Source organism: Physella acuta, unplaced genomic scaffold (genome assembly GCF_028476545.2).
Source record: "Physella acuta isolate Inbredline_101_S28 unplaced genomic scaffold, ASM2847654v3 ptg001584l, whole genome shotgun sequence".
In the NCBI taxonomy this organism is placed as follows: domain Eukaryota; kingdom Metazoa; phylum Mollusca; class Gastropoda; family Physidae; genus Physella; species Physella acuta.
Window position 1 is genome coordinate 9342 of NW_026733098.1, and position 23885 is coordinate 33226.

At 39.8% G+C, this 23885-nt stretch overlaps 2 protein-coding genes across 2 annotated transcripts; one reads left to right on the forward strand and one right to left on the reverse strand.

Moving 5' to 3' along the window:
- The first annotated feature begins 851 nt into the window (after positions 1–851).
- Positions 852–14204, forward strand: LOC131929021 (chitin deacetylase 7-like). Its single transcript, XM_059285212.1, has 10 exons — positions 852–859; positions 1029–1342; positions 3339–3605; positions 4922–5109; positions 7995–8098; positions 8617–8799; positions 10397–10541; positions 11802–11908; positions 12979–13123; positions 14017–14204. Exons 1-10 carry the CDS (start codon positions 852–854, stop codon positions 14101–14103), a joined length of 1548 nt encoding a protein of 515 aa, XP_059141195.1. The 3' UTR covers positions 14104–14204.
- A 2875-nt stretch (positions 14205–17079) lies between these two features.
- On the reverse strand, positions 17080–20788 carry LOC131929019 (RNA-binding protein 12B-like). Its single transcript, XM_059285211.1, has 4 exons — positions 20721–20788; positions 19230–19344; positions 18684–18859; positions 17080–18193 (listed from the first exon to the last, which is right to left on the reverse strand). The coding sequence occupies exons 1-4, from the start codon at positions 20770–20772 to the stop codon at positions 17922–17924; spliced, it is 615 nt and encodes a 204-aa protein (XP_059141194.1). The 5' UTR covers positions 20773–20788; the 3' UTR covers positions 17080–17921.
- Positions 20789–23885: the final 3097 nt, after the last annotated feature.

The following is a 23885-nucleotide window of genomic DNA, read 5'->3' on the forward strand; positions in this document are numbered from 1 at the left end:
ACTTTATTTATTGGTATCAAAATAGTAGGGGAGAAGGGTGACACCCTTATTAACCGCACCGACTGACACCCGACCAAGTGACGTCACAGTATACCAAACCAACAAACCACCATAGTTTACACGCCTCACGTTTAGTTAGAACTGTAAAATGACTATGTAGATCTCTTCTTACCAAGTCTTCTCTAGGCCAAAAGATGTTTATTCTCTTCTGTGTAGATCCTCCTTTTTTGCAATATGTAAAAAAAAATGACCATTTTCGGCATTTTTGAGGGGGGAGTTGGTGGAAAGGGGAGGTGGAAGGCGGTAGACTTGCATCTGGGGGGGGGTGAGTGGGGGTGGTGGAGATTCTTCCTCCAATTGTGGTCTGCAGGTATCGCTTGTGTCATTTACATACCAAGCCAGTAGCGTAGCGAGGGGGGGGGGGGGGCGGGGGACATATATCCCCGGGCGCCGACATTAGGGGGCGCCAAAATGGGTTGGAAAAATAAATTGAAAGGTTGAGGGGGGGATGCAAATCGAAAGTTTGAGGGGGGGGGTGCAAATCGAAATCTTGAGGGGGGTGTAAATCGAAAGTTTGAGGGGGAGGGGTGCAAATCGAAATCTTAAAAGTCTGTCCCCGGGCGCCGGGAAGGGTCGCTACGCCTTTGTACCCAGCTGATTAATCAGAATAATTTAATATCTAACTCGCCCATTGTGGGACGGTGTGGCATTGCGGTTGAGCGCCAGACTGCTAACTCCAAAGTCTGTAATTTGATTCCGGGTTCAAGTCCATGCGTCCACCCAGCTCTGATGGGTACCTAACTCACGTTAGGGACAGTAAAGGCATAATGCTGACTAAATGATCACTTAATATGCCGAGGTAAAAATACATAGCTCTAATTGGAAAGTAACGGCTGCTGGTCAGAGTGCTCACCACACCATCCCTTCGTATGCCGAGGTCAAGAAACATATAAACTCTACTTCATCTGCCCAACGGATCGTTAGATCTAAACAGGAAACTTTTACCAAGTTCTCCATTCCATTTTCAGCGTCAGCAGCCAGACATGCGACTGGCCTCACAATGCGGACTGCTCCGGCAGTGAAGATCGTCTGCAGGAGACTTCCGGTTCCAGCCACGGCAGCAGTCACGGCGAGAGCAGCGACTACAGTGAGGGCGAGAGTGGACACGGCGACCACGGACACGGCGACCACGGACACGGCGAACAAGCACACAGCGGCCATAGTGGAAAGAGCGCAAGTAGCGGACAAAGTGCCAGTAGCGGACACAGTGCCAGTAGCGGACACAGTGCCAGTAGCGGACACAGCGCTAGTGCTTCCATCTCGAAGATAGACTGGGGCGGTGGTGAGTTGTTTTTATTTTTAAAGATGGCTGCCACACCGTTAAAAAACACGCTCAATTAGGGGGATGGTGATTTGTTTTCATATTGTAAAGATGGCCGCCATACCGTTTACAAACACACACAATAGGGCTGGTAAGTAAGTCACCAACCAGTTCTATGGCTCATGCAGGTTTTATTGAGCCGTAGAACTGGTTGGTGACCTACTTACCAGCCCTATTACGGCCTTGGTTAGTTGTTTTATTATGTAAAGATAGCTGCCATGCCGTTAACAAAACACACATAAATAGGGTGTTGGTGAGTTGTTTTTATTTATTTATTTATTTTTCTTTACAAACAAGTAAGGCCAAAACAAGGGTGACAACTCTCATTTCATATTATCATTATCATCAAAACTTAGTACGGAGAGGAGGCATTGCGAAGGTAGTATAGGGTACTTCTAGAGTCCACTCATTTTTAATTGATACTTACCTTCCATGTTTACAAGCTTTATTGAGTTGCCCCAAAACTTTTTTATAAGCGAAAAGAAAAAAAAACTCACGTGAATGTCACTTGACGACCAAGTGTTACGTAAAACCGTTACAATAGCGTAGTAGTGAACACGATAAATCCGCGAACAATTAAATCTTGTGTTTCTCTCACAATCTGCAACAATCTTGTAACACAAAATGACATCATAAAATTTACTTCAATTAGAAACGGCTAATGCTTTCAAAAAATCTATGACAGTTTTACTAAGTTCGACATACGTACATGTAAGAAAAATAAACACAAATAATATCAAAAACAGAAAACTCCACTTTCCTGAAATGTCATTAAAAGGTTATTAGGAAAGGTGCCAACTAAAGCAGAACAATAAAACGCGACATCTAACAATATCCCATTTTTAAAAACTTGATTATTCCAATAACTATCCGTATAGAACAATCAACACACAACAAAATGGCTTTTTAAAAAAATATTAATAACTCTTGAGAATATCCCACAACTCAACACCATTTCAAATTTCAACATCCCCCCCCCCGCCCACAATCTCAAATCTCAATACCCCACAGTACCCCTCACAAAGCTCATCTGATAACATTATCCCAAATCTCAACACCCCACACTACCCCAAATCTCCAAATCCCTACATTATCCCATCTCAAAACCTCCACACTTTCCCAAATCTCAACGCACCACACGATCCCAAATCTGATCACCCCCACCCATCTCTATCCCAAATATCCACACCCACACTCCTCCAAATCTCAACACACACAAACTACCCCAAATTTCCCCATCCCCCCCCCCCCCACATTATCCCATCTCAACACATTCACACTATCCAAAAACTCAACACCCCACTTATCCCAAAGCTCAACACTCACTCCCCCACTATCCCAACACCCCCACACTATCCCAACACCCCACACTATCCTAAAATTCAACACCCCATACTATCCCAAAACTCAACACCCCCACACTACCCCAAATCTCAACACCCCCACACTACCCCAAATCTCAACACCCCCACACTACCCCAAATCTCAACACCCCACACTTGCCCCAAATCTCAACACCTTACACTTGCCCCAAATCTCAACACCCCCACACTACCCCAAAATCTCAACACCCTCACACTACCCCAAATCTCAACACCCCACACTACCCCAAAATCTCAACACCCCACACTTGCCCCAAATCTCAACACCCCACACTACCCCAAAATCTCAACACCCCCACACTACCCCAAAATCTCAACACCCCACACTACCCCAAAATCTCAACACCCCACACTTGCCCCAAATCTCAATACCCCACACTACCCCAAAATCTCAACACCCCCACACTACCCCAAAATCTCAACACCCCCACACTACCCCAAATCTCAACACCCCCACACTACCCCAAATCTCAACACCCCCACACTACCCCAAATCTCAACACCCCCACACTACCCCAAATCTCAACACCCCCACACTACCCCAAATCTCAACAACCTCACACTATCCCACACAGAAAGTTCCTGGATAAGTCAAGCAGCCTCAGGGGGCAAACCCTGGTGGAGACCCAACGGCATAAGCCCCAGCCAGTGGGCTGACCCAGAGAGCATCAAGAAGCCCGTGTTCCAGCCCCACATCCCATCGGAGCCCAAGGAGGGGGGAGAGGAGGAGAGTGGGAGTAAAAAGTCGGAGAAGAGCACGGCCAAAAAACCCAAGAGCACCTCCGGGAAGTCAGAGCCCATTTCTAGGTCAGCGTCGTCAAATCTACAGGCTCAAGATGGTGGTAAGTTTGGTAGGGTGGGGGGGGGGGGGTTTGTTTGGATGGTTGGTTAGTTTGGTAAGTTTAGTAGAATTGTTGGGTTGGTAGTATGGTGGCTTGATAAGTTGAAGTTTGGTAGAATGGGGGGGGGGGGGGCTTCGTAGGATGTGGGGTCTTGGTAGGATGGTTGGTTTGATTGGTAAGTTTGGTAGAATGAGGGGGGATGTCGGTGGTAGGTTGAGGGGAGGTGGGGGTTGATATGATGGTTGGTTTTTTGGTTTGGTAAGGTGGTTAGTTTAGTATTACGTTGGTGAGGTCGTTTTTATTCGATTGTTGGTGTGATAGGTTTTTTTGTGTAGTAAGTTTGTATGAAAGATGCGGCTGCGTTGTTGACTGGTGTGATAAGTTTAGCTGTATGATGTGGTAATTATGTATGTGACAGTACAGTGACCTGTCCAATGTGGTGAAAATATTATGATAGAATACAGCATTTGCACGATAAAAATTTCCTAATATTATGAAAGTATACAGCATTTGCACGATAAAGTAATTTCCCAATATTATGATAGAATACAGCATTTGCACGATAAAGATTTTCTAATATTATGATAGAATACAGCATTTGCACGATAAAGATTTTCTAATATTATGATAGAATACAGTATTTGCACGATAACGGGGATTTCCTAACATACACAGCTGTCTGTCGTAGATTTTTTGACGGTTTAACGGATCATTTATATATTATGTAATACATAGATAAATAAACATATATGCCTGTAAATCGGAAATCAATTTACATCTTAAATTAAACGTGTTGGGTTCATATTATATTAATTACTGTTTTTTTTAAACTTTCTAAAAATATGAAAATTGTGAAGCTAGTTCGGCCATGTCACTAACTATCATGCCACTAATAAGTCAATGTCATGTCAATATCATGTCACAATGATGTCACTTTCATGTCACTATGAGGTCACTGTCATGTCGTTATCATGTCGCTATCGTGTCACTGACATGTCAGTGTCATGTCAGTTTCATGTCACTTTCATGTCACTGGCATACCACTGTCATGTCACTGTCATGTCACTTTGATGTCACCATGATGTCACTATGATGTCACTATGATGTCACTATGATGTCACTGTCATGTCACTGTCATGTCACTGTCATGTCACTGTCATGTCACTACCATGTCACTGTCATGTCACTATCATGTCACTATGATGTCACTATCATGTCACTATTATGTCGCTATCATGTCACAGTTATGTAACTATCAAGTCACTGCCATATCACTGTCATGTCACTATTATGTCAATGTCACATCACTTCCCCAGACTGTGACCCGTCCAGCTGCCAACTGCCCAGCTGCTACTGCCCGGGCACCGCCATACCCCACGGGCTGTCACCCTCTTCCACGCCCCAGATGGTCATGCTGACCTTTGATGACGAAATTTCCGGTGCCTTCTACGGTTACTACCAGCGGCTGTTTAGACCAGGTCGCTACAACCCTAACGGCTGTCCTGTACGTACGCGTGTTTTTTGTACACATTGTCGCTACAACCCTAACGGCTGTCCTGTACGTACGCGTGTTTGTTTTACACATTGTCGCTACAACCCTAACGGCTGTCCTGTACGTACGCGTGTTTGTTGTACACATTGTCGCTACAACCCTAACGGCTGTCCTGTACGTACGCGTGTTTGTTGTACACATTGTCGCTACAACCCTAACGGCTGTCCTGTACGTACGCGTGTTTATTGTACACATTGTCGCTACAACCCTAACGGCTGTCCTGTACGTACGCGTGTTTATTGTACACATTGTCGCTACAACCCTAACGGCTGTCCTGTACGTACGCGTGTTTATTGTACACATTGTCGCTACAACCCTAACGGCTGTCCTGTACGTACGCGTGTTTGTTGTACACATTGTCGCTACAACCCTAACGGCTGTCCTGTACGTACGCGTGTTTATTGTACACATTGTCGCTACAACCCTAACGGCTGTCCTGTACGTACGCGTGTTTGTTGTACACATTGTCGCTACAACCCTAACGGCTGTCCTGTACGTACGCGTGTTTATTGTACACATTGTCGCTACAACCCTAACGGCTGTCCTGTACGTACGCGTGTTTGTTGTACACATTGTCGCTACAACCCTAACGGCTGTCCTGTACGTACGCGTGTTTATTGTACACATTGTCGCTACAACCCTAACGGCTGTCCTGTACGTACGCGTGTTTGTTGTACACATTGTCGCTACAACCCTAACGGCTGTCCTGTACGTACGCGTGTTTGTTGTACACATTGTCGCTACAACCCTAACGGCTGTCCTGTACGTACGCGTGTTTTTTGTACACATTGTCGCTACAACCCTAACGGCTGTCCTGTACGTACGCGTGTTTGTTGTACACATTGTCGCTACAACCCTAACGGCTGTCCTGTACGTACGCGTGTTTGTTGTACACATTGTCGCTACAACCCTAACGGCTGTCCTGTACGTACGCGTGTTTGTTGTACACACTGTCGCTACAACCCTAACGGCTGTCCCGTACGTACGCGTGTTTGTTGTACACACTGTCGCTACAACCCTAACGGCTGTCCCGTACGTACGCGTGTTTGTTGTACACATTGTCGCTACAACCCTAACGGCTGTCCTGTACGTACGCGTGTTTGTTGTACACATTGTCGCTACAACCCTAACGGCTGTCCTGTACGTACGCGTGTTTGTTGTACACACTGTCGCTACAACCCTAACGGCTGTCCTGTACGTACGCGTGTTTATTGTACACATTGTCGCTACAACCCTAACGGCTGTCCTGTACGTACGCGTGTTTGTTGTACACACTGTCGCTACAACCCTAACGGCTGTCCTGTACGTACGCGTGTTTATTGTACACATTGTATCTGTTGGAAGGTTTACATTAGCCTTTTATTGAAAAACAAATACCGAGAAGTCGTCTTTGAATCAGTTTTTTTTTAAAATAACATCCCTATCGTATTAATACCTTTCGGCCTTAAAACTAGACAAATATCTAACCCCGAGGCTAACATGAGTATATCTCAGGCATCTCTCCTGGGACACGTTGACCTTCCCAAATGCACGTCCAACACCCACTCCTTCCCCCCCCCCCCCCCCACGCCTCATCTGATTAAATAGAAAAGATAAATTTTTGTATAGAAATACATGGCATAATCCTGACCCCCTTCGGAGAAAAAATCGAATCAGTCAACCCTGGTTAATATACCTATGGCAAACCCTGATTATCATCCACACCCTATCCCTAACTTGGCCCAAACCTTTATCCTAACTCCGATCAAAACAGTGATTTAAAACAAATTCAATTCAGTTTAGTCTTGCTGCCTTCTTCTTTGCAAAAAAATTAATTTTTCTAGTTTACACACGGAATTTTACTTCAACTTTGAACACGTTTTCTAATAGACTTAATGTATAAAATCTTGATTTAAATGCATGCTTATACAATGGATTCCCTTGTATACATCCACATTTTAACGCACAGGTACACATTGAAAGTACCTGTAGTCAGTAGCGTAGCGAGGGGGGGGGGCGGGGGGGGGGACATATGTCCCCGGGCGCCGACCTTAGGGGGGGCGCCAAATTGAAAGTTTGAGGGGGGGGTGCAAATGAAAAGTTCGAGGGGGGGGTGCAAATCGAAAGTTTGAGGGGGGGGGGGGTGCAAATGAAAAGTTCGAGGGGGGGGTGCAAATCGAAAGTTTGAGGGGGGGTGCAAATGAAAAGTTCGAGGGGGGGGGTGCAAATCGAAAATTTGCTCCCAAGGGGGCGCCAAATTGAAAGTATGTCCCCGGGCGCCGGGAAGGGTCGCTACGCCTCTGCCTGTAGTAATCCACAGATCAATGCATGTTGCACATCAGATATGCCTGTATAACATCTACAGGATTATAGCATGTTTACACAGTATATATCTGTATAAAATCTTAATTTCAATGCATGTTTATACATTGTATATACCTGTATAAAATCCACAAAATCCGCATGATGCTGTCACACTAGCTTTACCTGTATTAACATCCACATTTTAACCCTGGTTTACACATTAGTCTAACTGTATAAAATCCACATTTTAACCTATGTTAAAACATTAGTCTACCAGTATTAAATCCACATTTTAACCTATGTTAAAACATTAGTCTACCAGTATAAAATCCACATTTTAACCCACGTTAAAACATTGGTCTACCAATATAAAATCCACATTTTAACCTATGTTAAAACATTAGTCTACCAGTATAAAATACGCATTTTAACCTATGTTATACAGTTATTAGTCTACCAGTATAAAATCCACATTTCAACCTATGTTAAAACATTGATCTACTAGTATAAAATCCACATTTCAACGTATGTTTTTCCCCTGGTTAAACCCGCAGGTCCGAGGTTGCATGTACGTGTCAGGTAGCGGCACTGAGTACGATTTGGTCTACCCGATGTATGCCATGGGCAACGAGATTGCCAGTCACACCATCTCCCACAGGTAGGTCCCCAGGGGCGTTACTTATGAGGAGACTCTGGGGGGGGGGGGGGGGGGTTAATGAACCCCGGGGTACGAACTTTTCACCGTTCGAACAATGTTCACCCTAAGCTAAGACTTGATTTCACCCACATTAAAAAAAATATTTTTTTAAAAATGAAATGTGCAGACTAGTTTAGTTGTCCTGAAAAAGATAGTCAAGAGCTTAAGTATAAAATTAGTTTTGAAAATAGGTTACACCAAACTAACAATGATTGTTCCTAGTTCCCTCACACTTAACCACCATGATTTTTTCCTAGGTTCCCCCCTCCCCCATACACTCACTAATCTAACAATGATTGGTCCCAGGTCCCCCCTCACCCACACACACACCAAACTAACAATGATTGGTCCTATGTTCCCCACACACTACACTAACACTGCTTGTTCCCAGGTCCCCCCCCACACTACACTAACAATACTTGTTCCCAGGTTCCCCCCCCCACACACACACACACTACACTAACAATGCTTGTTCCCAGATTCCCCCACACATGGTGGTCGACCGCCTCCTACGAAGACTTCTTTGAAGAGGCGAGCGGCATGAAGGAGAACCTGATCAGCCGGGCCGGTCTGCCGAGTGAGGCCATCAAGGGCTTCAGAGTTCCCTTCCTACAGCTGGGGTCAGATAACATGTACAGCGCCATCTATGATGCGGGGTTTCAGTAAGTGACAGGGTTTTATGGAAGTAACGCAGGTTTTATGGAAGTGACGTAGGTTTTCAGTAAGCGACGCAGGTTTAATGAAAGTGACGCAGGTTTTATGGAAGTGACAGGGGTTTTTAGTAAGTGACGCAGATTTTATGAAAGTGACGCAAGTTTTATGAAAGTGACGCAGGTTTTATGGAAGTGACAGGGGTTTTTAGTAAGTGACGCAGGTTTTATGAAAGTGACGCACGTTTTATGGAAGTGACGCAGGTTTTATGGAAGTGACAGGGGTTTTTAGTAAGTGACGCAGGTTTTATGGAAGTGACGCAGGTTTTATGGAAGTGACGCAGGTTTTATGGAAGTGACGCAGGTTTTATGGAAGTGACGCAGGTTTTATGGAAGTGACGCAGGTTTTATGGAAGTGACGCGGGTTTTATGGAAGTGACGCGGGTTTTCAGTAAGTGACGCAGGTTTTATGGAAGTGACGCAGGTTTTATGGAAGTGACGCAGGTTTTATGGAAGTGACGCAGGTTTTATGGAAGTGACGCAGGTTTTATGGAAGTGACGCGGGTTTTCAGTAAGTGACGCAGGTTTTATGGAAGTGACGCAGGTTTTATGGAAGTGACGCAGGTTTTATGGAAGTGACGCAGGTTTTATGGAAGTGACGCGGGTTTTCAGTAAGTGACGCAGGTTTTATGGAAGTGACGCAGGTTTTATGGAAGTGACGCAGGTTTTATGGAAGTGACGCAGGTTTTATGGAAGTGACGCAGGTTTTATGGAAGTGACGCAGGTTTTATGGAATTGACTCAGGTTTTATGGAAGTGACGTGGGTTTTATGGAAGTGACGCAGGTTTTATGGAAGTGACGCAGGTTTTATGGAAGTGACGCGGGTTTTATGGAAGTGACAGGGGTTTTTAGTAAGTGACAGGGTTTTATGGAAGAGACGCAGGTTTTATGGAAGTGACGTGGGTTTTATGAAAGTGACAGGGGTTTTTAGTAAGTGACAGGGTTTTATGGAAGAGACGCAGGTTTTATGGAAGTGACGCGGGTTTTATGGAAGTGATGCAGGTTTTATGGAAGTGACGCAGGTTTTCAGTAGGGGACGTAGGCGTTCTGTAAGTAACGCGCTTTTGATGCAAGTGACGCAGATTTTTAGTAAGTGTCGCGGGTTTTCTGTTGGGGACGCGCGTTTTATTAAAGTAACTACAGTTTTTTGTGACTCGGATATTGTGTAGCCCAAAAGATGAAGGTATCTATACGTTTATTTGTAATAAGGTTGGATTAAAGTTTCTTACTTAGACTGTTAAATTGAAGTGTTTGGATGTACTTTAGGATGTCTAGTTGTGAGATTTTAAGCGAGTTCTTTTGATGCAACTGTGCGTAAAAAAAAAAAAATCTTTGAATATTCAGATTTTCTAAACTGTTATTAAGTTTTAGTTTATTTCAAACAGGTTTTTTTTTAATTTAAAATTTAACATTGTATCTCTGATGTAGAGTTTTTGTTTTAGTCGGATATGCCATTTCAAAGAGAAGTCATTCTCAAGGCGAATTATTTGCTAAGTGAACCGACGTTTGTTTTGTATTCTTCACGCGGCGCTTGCTATTTGTACCTCAGCTACGACACGTCCATGTTCACTGGCTCTGAGCAGGAGGTGGGTGACCCCGTCTGGCCCTTCACCCTGGACTACACCCCCAGCCACACCTACTGCCAACACGGACCCTGCCCCACCAAACAGTACCCTGGACTCTGGGAGATACCTGTAGGTTTACCTGGAATTTGGGTTTTACAAGTTAAATTTTGTAGTTGATCACGACTAGGGAATTAAAATTAAATGTCATGGCTGTTTCCGGTAAAGGTCAAGACGATATAAATAGCACTCTGGAAATTAGGCTATAGAGCTTGTAAGTCTATGGTCTCGAAATCTACTAGCTGGCAAGCACGAGCACGAGAAGTTGTGACCTACTTACAAGCCCTATTAGACTTTTGTTAGGTTACCAAATACGCCTAAAAAATTACTATGAAATAGATTTATAGATTACATTAAATAATTAGCTTTGGAAAATATTGACTGAACGTTTTCAAGCTGAAAAACTGCACATCACCCTTCCCTTTTGTTTAAAGACTACCCATGGGTCATCATGCAGTTTATTGAACTTTTAAAAAGAGAAGAAAATAAACCGGGAGTGATCTCCCCTAAACTTTCTCGAATATTCTTATATAAAATAACAGGGGATGGGAACTCGGGCTATAGACATGATTTTTAATCCATTTTAAATACTTAAAGTTTTAAAAATAGAATAAAATCTCGTAGAAAAAAGATTGCACACCAAGTGAACGCCAAATAAAAAAGTGCATAATAGTGCGCAATATTATTAGTACTTTAAAAATTTACATTAGTTTTTTGAGAAATCGGAAGTAGCGTAACTTAGTACTTCCGGGCAACGGAAATTACTCAAAATTTGACAGAAGGTAGAGAATTAGATTTTATACTTACATGTGAAATTTCATTTATCTATCTGAAATAGTACTCAAATTATAGGCTTTAGAAAAATTCAAAGTAGAAAAAGTACCACTTCCGGTTATCGGAAATCGCTCAAAAGTTGATACGGATCTACGATTTTGATAAAATACTTATATATGAAATTTCATCAACCTAGCTGTAACGGTACTCAAGTTATCGTGTTTACACACGGACAGACACACACACACACACACAGACATACGGACAGAATTGCAAAGCCCAGTTTTTCAGACTGAATTACGCATAAAACCTCTTAATTTTGATAAATCTGGATTGATAATTTTTGCCCGATTAAAGTAAGTCCTCTATACTTCGGATGTGATGAAGGACTGAGGTGTAATACGGTGAAAATTGTTAAAATTTCAATTGATTTTTGTGCACGATTACAATACTTTCTATATACTTCGTATATGCGAGAAAGTAAAAAGATACAATTTTTATGCATAGCTTCATAATAATAATCTGTTTTATATAACTATTTTTAAAAACCTCCCCTAGGTCCAACGCTGGTTTGGGCTGGATGGCCATTCTTGTGCTATGCCGGATGGATGTAGTGCCACCGGGGACGCTGAGGAAACTTTGGAATACCTCAAGTCAAATTTCAGGTAATGTTCCTGTCTGTCATTCTCGCCTGCGGTTTCCATTGTTTCATGGACCATGTTGGTATCCGAATATACAAAAACTGGAAATAAACACTAGAACATAGCCCATTGGTCAAGAAAAGCAGAGTGAAATTGGAGTCAACGGCCTAAATGGCGCATACTCAGTTGACACGTATACTTAATTGTGTTGGAGGGAATCCCTTTCAACATTAAAATTAAGGACAAAGAAAAAGAGTGCCTGGATATAAATAACTACTCCTCACCTCGACCAAATTCCTTTCTGGACTTAAACCTCCGAACATAGCCCCTTTGGACATATACCCCCACCCCCGGGGACGTAAAATCCCTGGACTCCCCCCCCCCCCCCAGCCATAAACCCCCTCCCACGTATATTACCTGGACATCATAATTTCCCAAAAACAAATAATGGCGAAAACATTAACTTTGCAATATAAAGGTATATAGGTTAGGTTTGGTTAGGTTGCCCGGTCGTCCCCTACTGGGACAAGAGATTTCCAGCCATCTCTGTCCAGGGCTAGTCTCTCTAAATGTCCTCATGTGTATCTTATCATCTTCGTGTCATGGTCGCGTCTCCAGTTCTTGTTCGATCGACCTCTTTTTCTTGCCCTGTTAATTATAGATCTTCGTCCTGGTAGTTTCCAAGATATCTACCTTAGCTTTCACCCTTCTTCATAAATTCTCCAGCAGGGCTCATATTTTTTTTTCAAATCCTAGCTGTCTTTATTCCTCGCTGTCTATTTTTCTGTACCAGTTGTTTATTTTTCTTTTATCGGGAAGAGTTGCTAGTGAAATGCCCAATGGATTTATGTGAGGTTTTCGTGTAGTGGTGATGTCCTCGGTGGAGGTTTAGTGTAACCAATAAGACTAAACGTTGACTGTTTGATGTCTGATGTTTGATGTTTGATGTCTGATGTCTGATGTTTGATGTTTGCTGTTTGATGTCTGATGTTTGATGTTTGCTGTTTGATGTCTGATATTTGATGTTGATGTTTGATGTTTGATGTCTGATGTTTGATGTCTGATGTCTGATGTCTGATGTTTGATGTTTGCAGGCGGTACTACAGCTCCAACCGTGCACCGTTTGGTATTTTTGTCCACGCCCGCTGGTTCAACACTGAACACAACCTGGATGGTTTGGACAGGTTCATCGATTACCTGCTGACCATAGATGACGTCTACATCGTTACACCTAGCCAGGTAGGTTTATGGTTCATTGTGGTGTTGTCAGGTAGGTTTATGGGTCATAATGGTGTTATGTCAGGTAGGTTTATGTGCTATTGTGGTGTTATGTCAGGTAGGTTTATGTGTTATTGTGGTGTTGTCAGGTAGGTTTATGTGCTATTGTGGTGTTTTAACCAGGTAGGTTTATGGGTCACTGTGGTGTTATGTCAGGTAGGTTTATGGGTCATTGTGGTGTTGTGAGGTAGGTTTATGGGTCATGAATCGTTCACAGAATTAGAGCATAAAGCAGGTGTGGGTTACGTGAAGGATATAAAGTAGGGACAGAAAAAAATAGGGGAAATGGTTTTTTTTTTATTAACAGACGGTATGGTCGAATGGTATAGCGTTTGACTACTAGCCCGAATGTCTCGAGTTCGGATCTTGATTAGGATCCGTGAATGTAGGACGTCCCTGAGTCCATCCAGCTCTAATGGGTACATCACTAACTTTAGGGAAGTTAAAGCGGCTGGACATAGTGCTGACTACACTATCCCTTCATTTTCCGAGAAAACATATGAACTCTACGTCATGTCTAATGGATCGCTAGGTCTAACACAGAACTTTAATTTTCTATATATTTTTTACAATTAATATATTTAAAATTAAAGTATCCTAAATAGTGTAATAAAAAAAATGCGTTTTTTTCCATATCCCCATGCTATCAATCTTTAGCTACCTCTGAGTTTGACTATATGTTAACTTAACGTACACCTCTCGTATATTTTAACCTAACGTACACCTCTCATATATGTTAACCTAACGTACACCTCTCATATATGTTAACCTAACGTACACCTCTCATATATGTTAACCTAACGTACACCTCTCATATATGTTAACCTAACGTACACCTCTCCTCACCCCTGCAGGTACTAGAGTGGATGAAGAGCCCGACCTCCCTTAGCGGCATCAACAGCTTCGGCCCCTGGAGCTGCGAGGGTGGAGCCAAAAAGTAACCACCCCCACCCACTGCCGTGGAAAATATATTTTTGTTACTGCCATTGTTTGAAACTCCTAAAGTTCAAATTGTCGACGATTTTTTTACTCAAACATACGCTATGAAAAAAATGCCTCTGATTTTTATTTGTCTTTTGGTTTGATACTAGTTCACTGAATCAAAATTGCACAAATAGACCTCAATAATTAATCACAACTATCTTATCTCTATATACAAAAACAGAATATATATATATATATATATATATATATATATATATATATATATATATATATATATATATATATATATATATATATATATATATATATATATATATATATATATACATCCCTAAAAGGTTGGGTTGGGTGACTTTGGTTTACTTTCACATGTTCTATTTTGTTGGGCCAACAAGAATCAAGAAATGTAGATCAGGATTAAAAGAAATCAAAGCAAAAAATCATTTCTATTATATGACTTTGACATATATTTAAAATTTATATAAAACAAAATATAGGGGGTAGCCCTTGGAGTATAAGCAAATAACTTTATAGTTATTTCAAGCATCGTTGCAATGTTTAGGTTAACCTATCCTATCCTGTTATGTTGCTTCTTCTTGTTTCAAGATAGTTCGTTCCTTTGAAGTATAGACTAATCTGATATGCTATTATACCAACAATTATAACGAGTTTGAAGAAAACGTGTAGTTTTATATGATAGTGTGTGATTGTCTGAAGATAATGTATAGTTGTTTTTTCAAGCGAAGCTCCAAGTTATTCTGCTATTACAGGAGAGTGCAAAGATTTTGTGGGGGTTTTATGGGATAGTGCCTATATATTATACTTTATCGTGAGAGGCGTAGTTGCACAGATTTTTGGAATTTCAATCAAGTACTACAGTGGCGTTAAAATTTTTGTTTTCCCAAGCCCGATATCTACACCGAATAACGGCTTTTGAGCGGTATTTTCCGGGTTAATACTTGTTTTTTGTCCGCTTGGATCTTTTATCTTTGCCCATTTTACACATAAATAAGGGATAAGCTTTAATAATGAGAAAAAAATAAATGGGATAGCGTCCCACAGATATTAAAAAAAAAACATTTTAATACCAGATTAACCACTTAGTGGTTGGGGCAATATGACAAAAAAAAACAACTGTTAACCCTTTAGTCTAGATTTCATTTCCGAGCGTTCAGGATACGCGATCTGTTCTATCAACCGGTAGGTTGCAAAGGGACGCAAATCCTTGAAAGCCAAAGTCACCCAATCAATATCTTGAAGGCATCGTTGTTTCAGTTTTAATGCACAAGTTAACATTAATTTATTAATAAATTAAATTACTTCACCTTATTTCAACCCCCAGTGGAGTATAGGCAATTTATAGCATTCTTCTGTGCTTTTCTGTCCTTTACTATTTTTTCCCCGTTTCTTTCCAACTGTTTCCAATCATTTTCATGTCTTTTTTTTTTCAATTTCTCCAAAAAAAATTAAAAAGTTCTTATTAAAACAATAATTCAGAGAAAAAAGAATAAAAATCAAGAAAACGTTTAACTGGCAGATGCAACTAATTATTTTAATTTTGAATAAACAAAGGTTATCTTGAGTTGAAGTCCATGTATTATGAACAGGTATCCACCTGGGTCTAACCTAAACATTACATTCAAGAAACAATAGAAAAATAAATACATATCAACAAGGTCTCTCTAATAACTGTTCTAATTAGCTTGAAGTCCATGTATCATGAACATGTATCCATCTGGGCCGAACTGAAATGTTAAATGTAAGTAACCATACAAATATAAATATGTATCATTTAGGTCTCCCTAATAACTTTTCTAATTAGCTATGAATTAAATCTAAACTTATCAAGGTAGAATTCTTAAATCTCATTCCCACTGTGTTTGCGTGTACGCTTTCTAAATATTGTGATTGTTTGTATAGTTAAAATCTATTATAAAATGTGTAGTGGGTTTTTTAAAATCTTCTATTTAATAAAATATGTATATTGTACATAGATATTGTTATCGTCTACGTTTTTTCCATTAAGTTACACTGCATAGTTAAACTGGTATAGGCCTACACATGCTTATAAAATATAAAAAAGGACTCGTTAGTATATTATATTAATATATCTTACAAGGAAAACATCCATTATACAGGGGTCAACCCCTTTAACACCATAGCTGCAGTAACCCAACTAAAATGTCTCAGAATTCATGCACTTAACTTTTCAATCCTTAATATTCTCTTCACTATAAACTGATTTCAATGGTGCTGTAGGCAATACATTTTCAGTCGTTCGACCGAATTGTGCATACAATTTTTAATTCACTGAGAAATGCAGATATTTGCTAACGAACCGACTAATGATTATTTTAACTGCAATTTTTTATTTTATTTTCTCCACTGAGTGATTATAATATTTTATTTGAAATAATTTTGACAAAACTAATTTTTGGGAGAAGAATTATGATTTCACATAAACAAATAGTTCTCTATCAGTAAATAGCATCATTTTTTTGCAATTAACATGACATAAAAACATTTTATTTTTATAATTGCTGGCACTGAATATTTTTTTCCTATTTTTAGAAATTTTACAAACATCAGCTCCACATTTAGTTTACCTCTATTGTAATTTACTTTCCTTTTTATAATATAAATTTTTATTCAAGAGTAATCAAATAAGTAAAATTCCAAAAGAAGTTTTTTCATTAAAATGATTTTCAGTAATAAAAATAGCAAGGTTACACCACCTGTGGGGAATTTTTTGTTTTAAACAATATTTAGGTATAATGGACCATAAAGAAAATGTTCATACTGTCAAAATCACTAACAGGAGACCATTTCTTCAGAGTAAAATCACATATATAGGTTACACAGCATGATTGCCACATAACATTCTTTACATTCATCACTCACACAGTAGTAAGTTAATCAGGTTATCTCCCTCTTTTTTGTTTTTTTAAAAATACAACAGAACAATTTTAAAAAAATGGAATGATTTATTTGTTTACAGAAAAAATATGTGTATATACAGTTATAAATTCCAAATAATCAAGACAGTATGTAACTACAGCAAACCTTATAAAACATACACTGCATTCAAGCATATATCATAGAACGAAGAACACTTTCAAACAGGAATGTTTACAGACAAAAACTGTACACAGAGAACTGCTGCTAGCTGTTACAAAATTATGTAGAATACTTAAAAAAAACTAATGGAATGGTAGCATTTAATGAAACGTTTTGAATTTATGGTGTATATTGAACTCATTGATTCATAAAGGCTTGGAAGATGTATCTAGTATCAAATAAATTGGTTAAATGGTTCGCAATTAGAGATAGAGAAAAATGTATTAAAAAAAAACTATCAACCTCATTACAACATTATAAAAATATAAATTTTAAGGCTTAGTAACAGGCAGTAGGAATGAAAATATGTTTATTTACAGTGCATGAACATTTTATTTATAAGTTTACAAATTAAAAAGACTCCATGAATGCTCAATACATGAAATGAACTGAACCTAAATTTGAAACATATTTTTAACGCCATTTAAAACTTGGAAAAATTTTCGTTAAAGGAATGTGGAGGTAAAGGAAATCCAAATGCAAAAGCATTTACCGTAACATATCTTTTAACACTAATTACACAAAGGCTCTAGCCATTTCATTAAGTCTATTTTTCAATTACGAAAAAATTTAGCATTTATCAGCAACAAATGTACCAAAGTGGTTACAAGTTTTTGCAGTCTAGAATTCTAAAGATAATTTCTTATATTAAGAATATAGTGTAATGATGTGAGAGGCAATATCATTCCTTCTAAATTTACATGTCATATTCATCCGGAGGTGGTCGTTGACCCCTGTTTGGGGGTGGACGATACCCCCCAGGAGGAGGGGCAGCCCTAGAGTCAAAGCTTGAATCTTTGTCCTCGTACTCGTCTGGTGGGGGTCGCATCACACCCTGCCCCGGCCAGGGCTGGTAGGCATCTGAGGGAGGACCCCTCTTCTCATACTCGTCAATAGGGACCTTCTCTTTAGGTGGACCTTGCCTGTACTGCTGCTGGGGTGGGGGCCCCCCATATGAGACAACAGGGGCTGCAATTGAAATAAGAGCTTGTTTTAAGTACAATTTTCGGTGAATGGAGTTGATCAAAAATAGTTTTTAAAAAATCTAATCTTCTTACATTATAGTCAAATATACAAACTTGAAAATATAATTGATGGCGATACAAAATTTTGAAACTGTTCATTGTTTTTAAATTTAAATAATTTGAAAAAATACTGCCTTAACAGAAATTATGACAATAAACAAGAATCCATTTGCAATATAGACAATTTCACATATTTTGCTAAGAATATATTAATGTTTAAACTGGGTACTTTATTGGATGGGAATCAATATTTTATTTAAAAAAATAGCTAACTACAGTACAATTCAAGTCTTCAAAAAGTAATCCCTTCTTTGCAATGCTTTATATATTAGTTCCTATGCAACTAAGAAAATAAATGTGTGCTGTTTTAATATTTTATGTGAGGTAACAAAGGGCAATAATCAGACAGGACACAAACTACACAATTCACTTACCTGGACGAGTTACTGAAGTTGGAGCAACAGGGTAGTGGGAGTGGCGTTTGTTGTGGAACAACTTGGGTCCAGCATTGTACTGTGACCTCTTCCTCTGCCACCAGCAGATGACCACAACCACCAAAGCTGCTACAGCAACAGCTCCTACTATACACACTCCGACAATAATACCAATGCTGGAATTTTTAAAAACAGGAACTTTATTTTAAGGAATTAGTTTTAATTTTTTATAACTCTAACCAATACATAAACTATCAAACAGAAAGGAGATTACGATAAACTTGAACTTCATAACGGGGAATTCAGGTAAATATACTGTAGAACTATTAATTAGGATAATACATCTGACATGTTAATTCAAATTATAGTGAGTTTGTCAACAACATTATATATTCTAATGACAAAAATAATAAACATTAAAAGAAAAGAAAATATTAGCAGGATAGACAGTAAATGAGTTCCAATATGTACTCAACATTGTGCCCAAGAAAGGTAGTTTTACTGCAAATGTAACTATGGAGCCAATGAAATCTGTTCAGGACTTACGGAGCACAGCAGTGCCTGTTGAAGGAGTTTCCACAACAGTCCCAAAGACAGTCGATGTAGTCTGGCTGTTGGCTGAAATAGTTTTCATACTTGGCACATCTCCAGCTTTCAACACCTTTGTATGAGAAAAACAAGAGTTTTAAAAAACTGTGGGGGGAATGATATTAAAGGGAAACAAGCAAGAAACATTGTAGTTGTTAGGGCTTACTGGAATAGGCTAAATATTTATACATAAAAAAAAATGTGTTCTTTCTTATGTAAGTGTAGTTAAACAATTCACAGGAAAATAGGCCAATGGGTATGTATAAAATCATAACAACTAGCTTAACACAAGACTATTGGCGTTGTTTAAAAAGGGCAGGCAACATGGGGATGAGGGAGGAGGGTTAAGAAATGTGACACTGCCTCTGTCATGTTTTGTTTTAAAGAATTAAATGCATGGAATTTATGTTGTATTTTCAGAAGGGGGTTGGGGGGGTATGGTGGCAAGTGGACAAATCTGTAAAATAGAGTGACTGCTGAATCAATCAATGAACAAATTATTCTAATAACTTACTTAAACAATCTAGAACTATTATGTCAGCCTACACCAGGGGTCTCCAAACTTTTCAGCCAGAGGGCCGCATTAGCTATCAATAAGTTCGGGGGCCAGAGTTTCTTCCAGGCATCTCTTTGGGATGATGGAGCCCCCGAAGAACGCATCTTAAAGGAACTTTGATGCAAAATGTGTAATATCAGGAAAGTGTTCCTTGGGCAAATACTTATAAAACCCTCGCGCCCTCATTTGAACTTGTCTTTAAGGAGGTCATTTGCTGGGCAACTGGCTACATTAGCTTCAATGGTTTTTGCACCCAATCCTACATTTTTTATTTGTTTTTAATTTTTCATCAGCCATTTTCAACAAACCTTTTTTTTTCGTGGACAAAAATATCTCAGAGGGCCGGCATCCGGCCTGAGGGCCATAGTTTGGAGACCCCTGTCCTACACTAATTACTAAACTAAACACAAACATAGGCTAATAGTAATGTACTTTCAAGCAGAATCTAACAGATCAAGCAAGTACTAGTGTTCAGGAAGAGAATACAGATGAAAATGAATAGGCCCTACAATAAAAAAAGTTTTAAAAAGCTGACTTTTTTAGCAAAATAAAATAAGAAGAGTAAATTTAATGAAGGAAACTAAACAGAAATATAAGTTACATGTAAAACTTTTCGTAGCAGGTAGGCAAAAGGCCTAAGTTGAGTTGATACGTACGTAAAGTACCCTAGTGCCTAGTATTAAATTAATTAATGTAGATCTATCTCTAGTTTTAAAATGGGACAACGCGGAAGTGGGGCAAAATCGAAAATTGGGTCAAATTATAAAGACAAGTTATTTTTTTTCAACAACTTAGTTCCACACAACTTGTTCTGAATTTACGTTAAAAACTGAAACTGACTCAAAATATGATTTAAAATAGTTAAACCTGACCGGTTTTTGTTGATTACTTACAAACATTTAATAAAGCAAAGGCGACCAGATGCAACAACACCTGGACAGCCATCTTGGAAAGGTAGAAAAATAAATGAATCGGCCCCGTGTGTTGAATGGTTTAGTTTCGTAGCTATTTTCAGGCCATAATGTTTTGGTCCACATTTCGTATCTTTAAAATGTTGTTTATATATTCGCATTAAATATTATTCCAGTATTTTTTAAATAATTCAGCTTTACAATGATTTAATAGCATTTTTGCTGTTAGTGGCTCTGTTAAACTATTGATGTTGGCGATAAAAAATAGTAAACTCATTGGAGCATGACATTTCCACACAACATTTAGGCCTACATACGAACCTCCGGCCGTTTAACTTTAATGACCTCTGTCATAAAGTAAAGGTCATATTTTTAGCGTCCCGTTACTGCATAATATTATTTAATGTATTATTAAAGTCACTGCCCGCAACCAAAGTATGCATCAATTCATAGAACCTGAAAGTTTTAAAATACGCACAATAATCATTCTGTTCGGACTATTGTGGACTCTCAAATTTTTCTTCCAGGCATCTATTCGTAGGGGCTGTGCCCTTACCCCCCCCCCCCCCCCCAAAAAAAAAAAGTCTACCGACCCCCCCCCCCCCCCCGAACGAAATGGAATTTATATAGAAAACATATACTTTTACCAGTGCCCCCCCCCCCCCCGAAAATATCAAGTGCCCCCCCCCCTGGAGAAAAAAGTTTTGTGAGTGTTTCCCTATCTAGATTTTTTTCAAATGTTTTTAAACTACAGTAGTCTACCTTTAATGATGTTTTAACATGGACACCCAACATTCAGCATCCGAGTTTCTTCCAGGCATCTCTTCGAACGAAATGATATTTATATAATTTATATAGAAAATATATACTTTTAACAGTGTCCGCCCCCCGAAGAAAGTCTACCGCCCCCCCCCCCCCCGAAAATTGCAAGTGCCCCCCCCCCCCCCCCCGGAGAAAAAAGTCTGGAAGAAACACTGTTCAGCATTTTAAAATAAGTTTTCGTATTGGTTCACGGTTTGATTTTTTTGATGGGGAGGAGGGGTGCTACATACGGGTGTAGGACAAAAGGCCGACATCCAAAAGGCCGACAAGACATAAGGCCGACACGGACAAAATGCCGACAGCCAAAAGGCCGACAGGACATAAGGCCGACAGGACACAAGGCCGACAGGACACAAGGCCGACAGGACACAAGGCCGACAGGACACAAGGCCGACAGGACACAAGGCCGACAGGACACAAGGCCGACAGCCATACGGCCGACAGACCATTAGGCCGACAAACCATAAGGCCGACAAACCATAAGGCCGACAAACATAAAAAATACTTATATCGCAAAATATGTGTTACTGCATAGCTCCTGTCTTGACAAACATCGAAATAAGGCATGAAAAAAATGTGAAACGTTCAAGAGAAGAAACGATGCTTGTTGCTATCCTTATAAGGTGAACCATCGGGTCAAGCGATCAACACCTAAATATTACGAAATGCTGTCACGGCTGTCTTTCATAGCTTCTTCTATTGATCGAGGTGAGATAATCATCAAAGAACCAAGTCAAAAGCCGCCGGTATCATCGCCCACATGCAACAAGGTGGAACGTCAAGAGACAATGCTAGTTGCGATCCTTATAAGGTGAACAATGGGGTCAATGCTACTGGAGATGACGGGAGTGTACAAAGCATAAACAGATAGGTGGCGTTACCACCATATTTCGCAAAGAAATCAAAGAAACCGAATGAAGTAGAACAATCGCGGTCCTTGAGTAGACTACATTTTAAATTTAGACAAAATTTGATTTATATTTTAGTTTCGTCTATTGCGAATTGCGTGAAAAAAGTGTATATTCGTTATTTTGTTATTTATAAAACTTGTCGGCCTTTTGTCTTGTCGGCCTTTTGGATGTCGGCCTTTTAGCAGTCGGCCTTTTGTCTTTTCGGCCTTTTGTCTTGTCGGCCTTTTGGATGTCGGCCTTTTGAAAGTCGTCCTTTTGTTTTGTCGGCCTTTTGTCTTGTCGGCCTTTTGTCCATGTCGGCCTTTTGTTCGCGTCGGTCTTTTGTCGGGATCCCGCTACATACGTAGGCGTGGTCGTGAAATATAGTTCACGACTGCTAATCCAAAAGTCTAGAGTTCATATCCCGAGCTCGAGTCTGTAGGACGTCACTGAGTCCACCCAGATCTGACTCCATAGTGTGCTGGACATCCTATCAGAGTTTCTTCCAGGCATCTTTCTACCGCCGCCCCCCCCCCCCCCTCGAACGAAATGAAATTTATATAATTTATATAGAAAATATATACTTTTAACAGTGTCTGCCCCCCCCCCCCCCGAAGAAAGTCTACCCCCCCCCCGAAAGTTTCCAGTGCCCCCCCCCCTTCACCGGAGAAAAAAGTCTGGAAGAAACACTGCACCCTATCCCAATGTATGCCGAGGTCAGTGAAACAGATGAACCTTACTTAATCTGCCCCATATGTCTTGGGTACAAACGGGGAAAGATAATACGCTGTGCGTCGTAGAAAACTAACCACAAGTTTCCCTTTTGCGATACGCCCTTTTCTATACACTAAGTTGACTAAATGATCAAGAGGCATTTTAAGAGTTAATATTTTAAAATTAAAATACCATAAAATTTACAAATATGCCAGTGATTTTTTAAATTTTGATAAGCCAACACCCCAACCCTAACAATATTTTGTAAGGGGGGGGGGGAGGTAGGGGAGATGAATGACGATAAGAGAAAAGCTCTGTTCATTTAATGAAGGGTTACTCTCCTGTTTTTTTTCCGTTTGTGGAGAAAAAAGAACGATAAATCTGCTTTTAAATGTAGATATAGTATTAATTTGTTATCGCCCTTGTTTGTTTAAAACCTATTTATGTCTGGCTAGCAAGAACTGTTCTTTTTTGAAGACAAAGCATTTAAAGTGAAATTAATTACGATGGCACCGGAAATATGTAAAAAAAAAGAATGCTATAGAATAGGTAATGTATATAATTCCCAAAGTAGGTCGTCAAAGGATGAAATATATCATATTTCTATCATATTTCATACATTTCTACTCATTTTATAGAATACCAAATACAGTGTGTAGGGTACGCTTTCTAACCAGAACATTTCGAAATCTTTGTTAGGGTTAGCGGTAGCTTTAGGGTT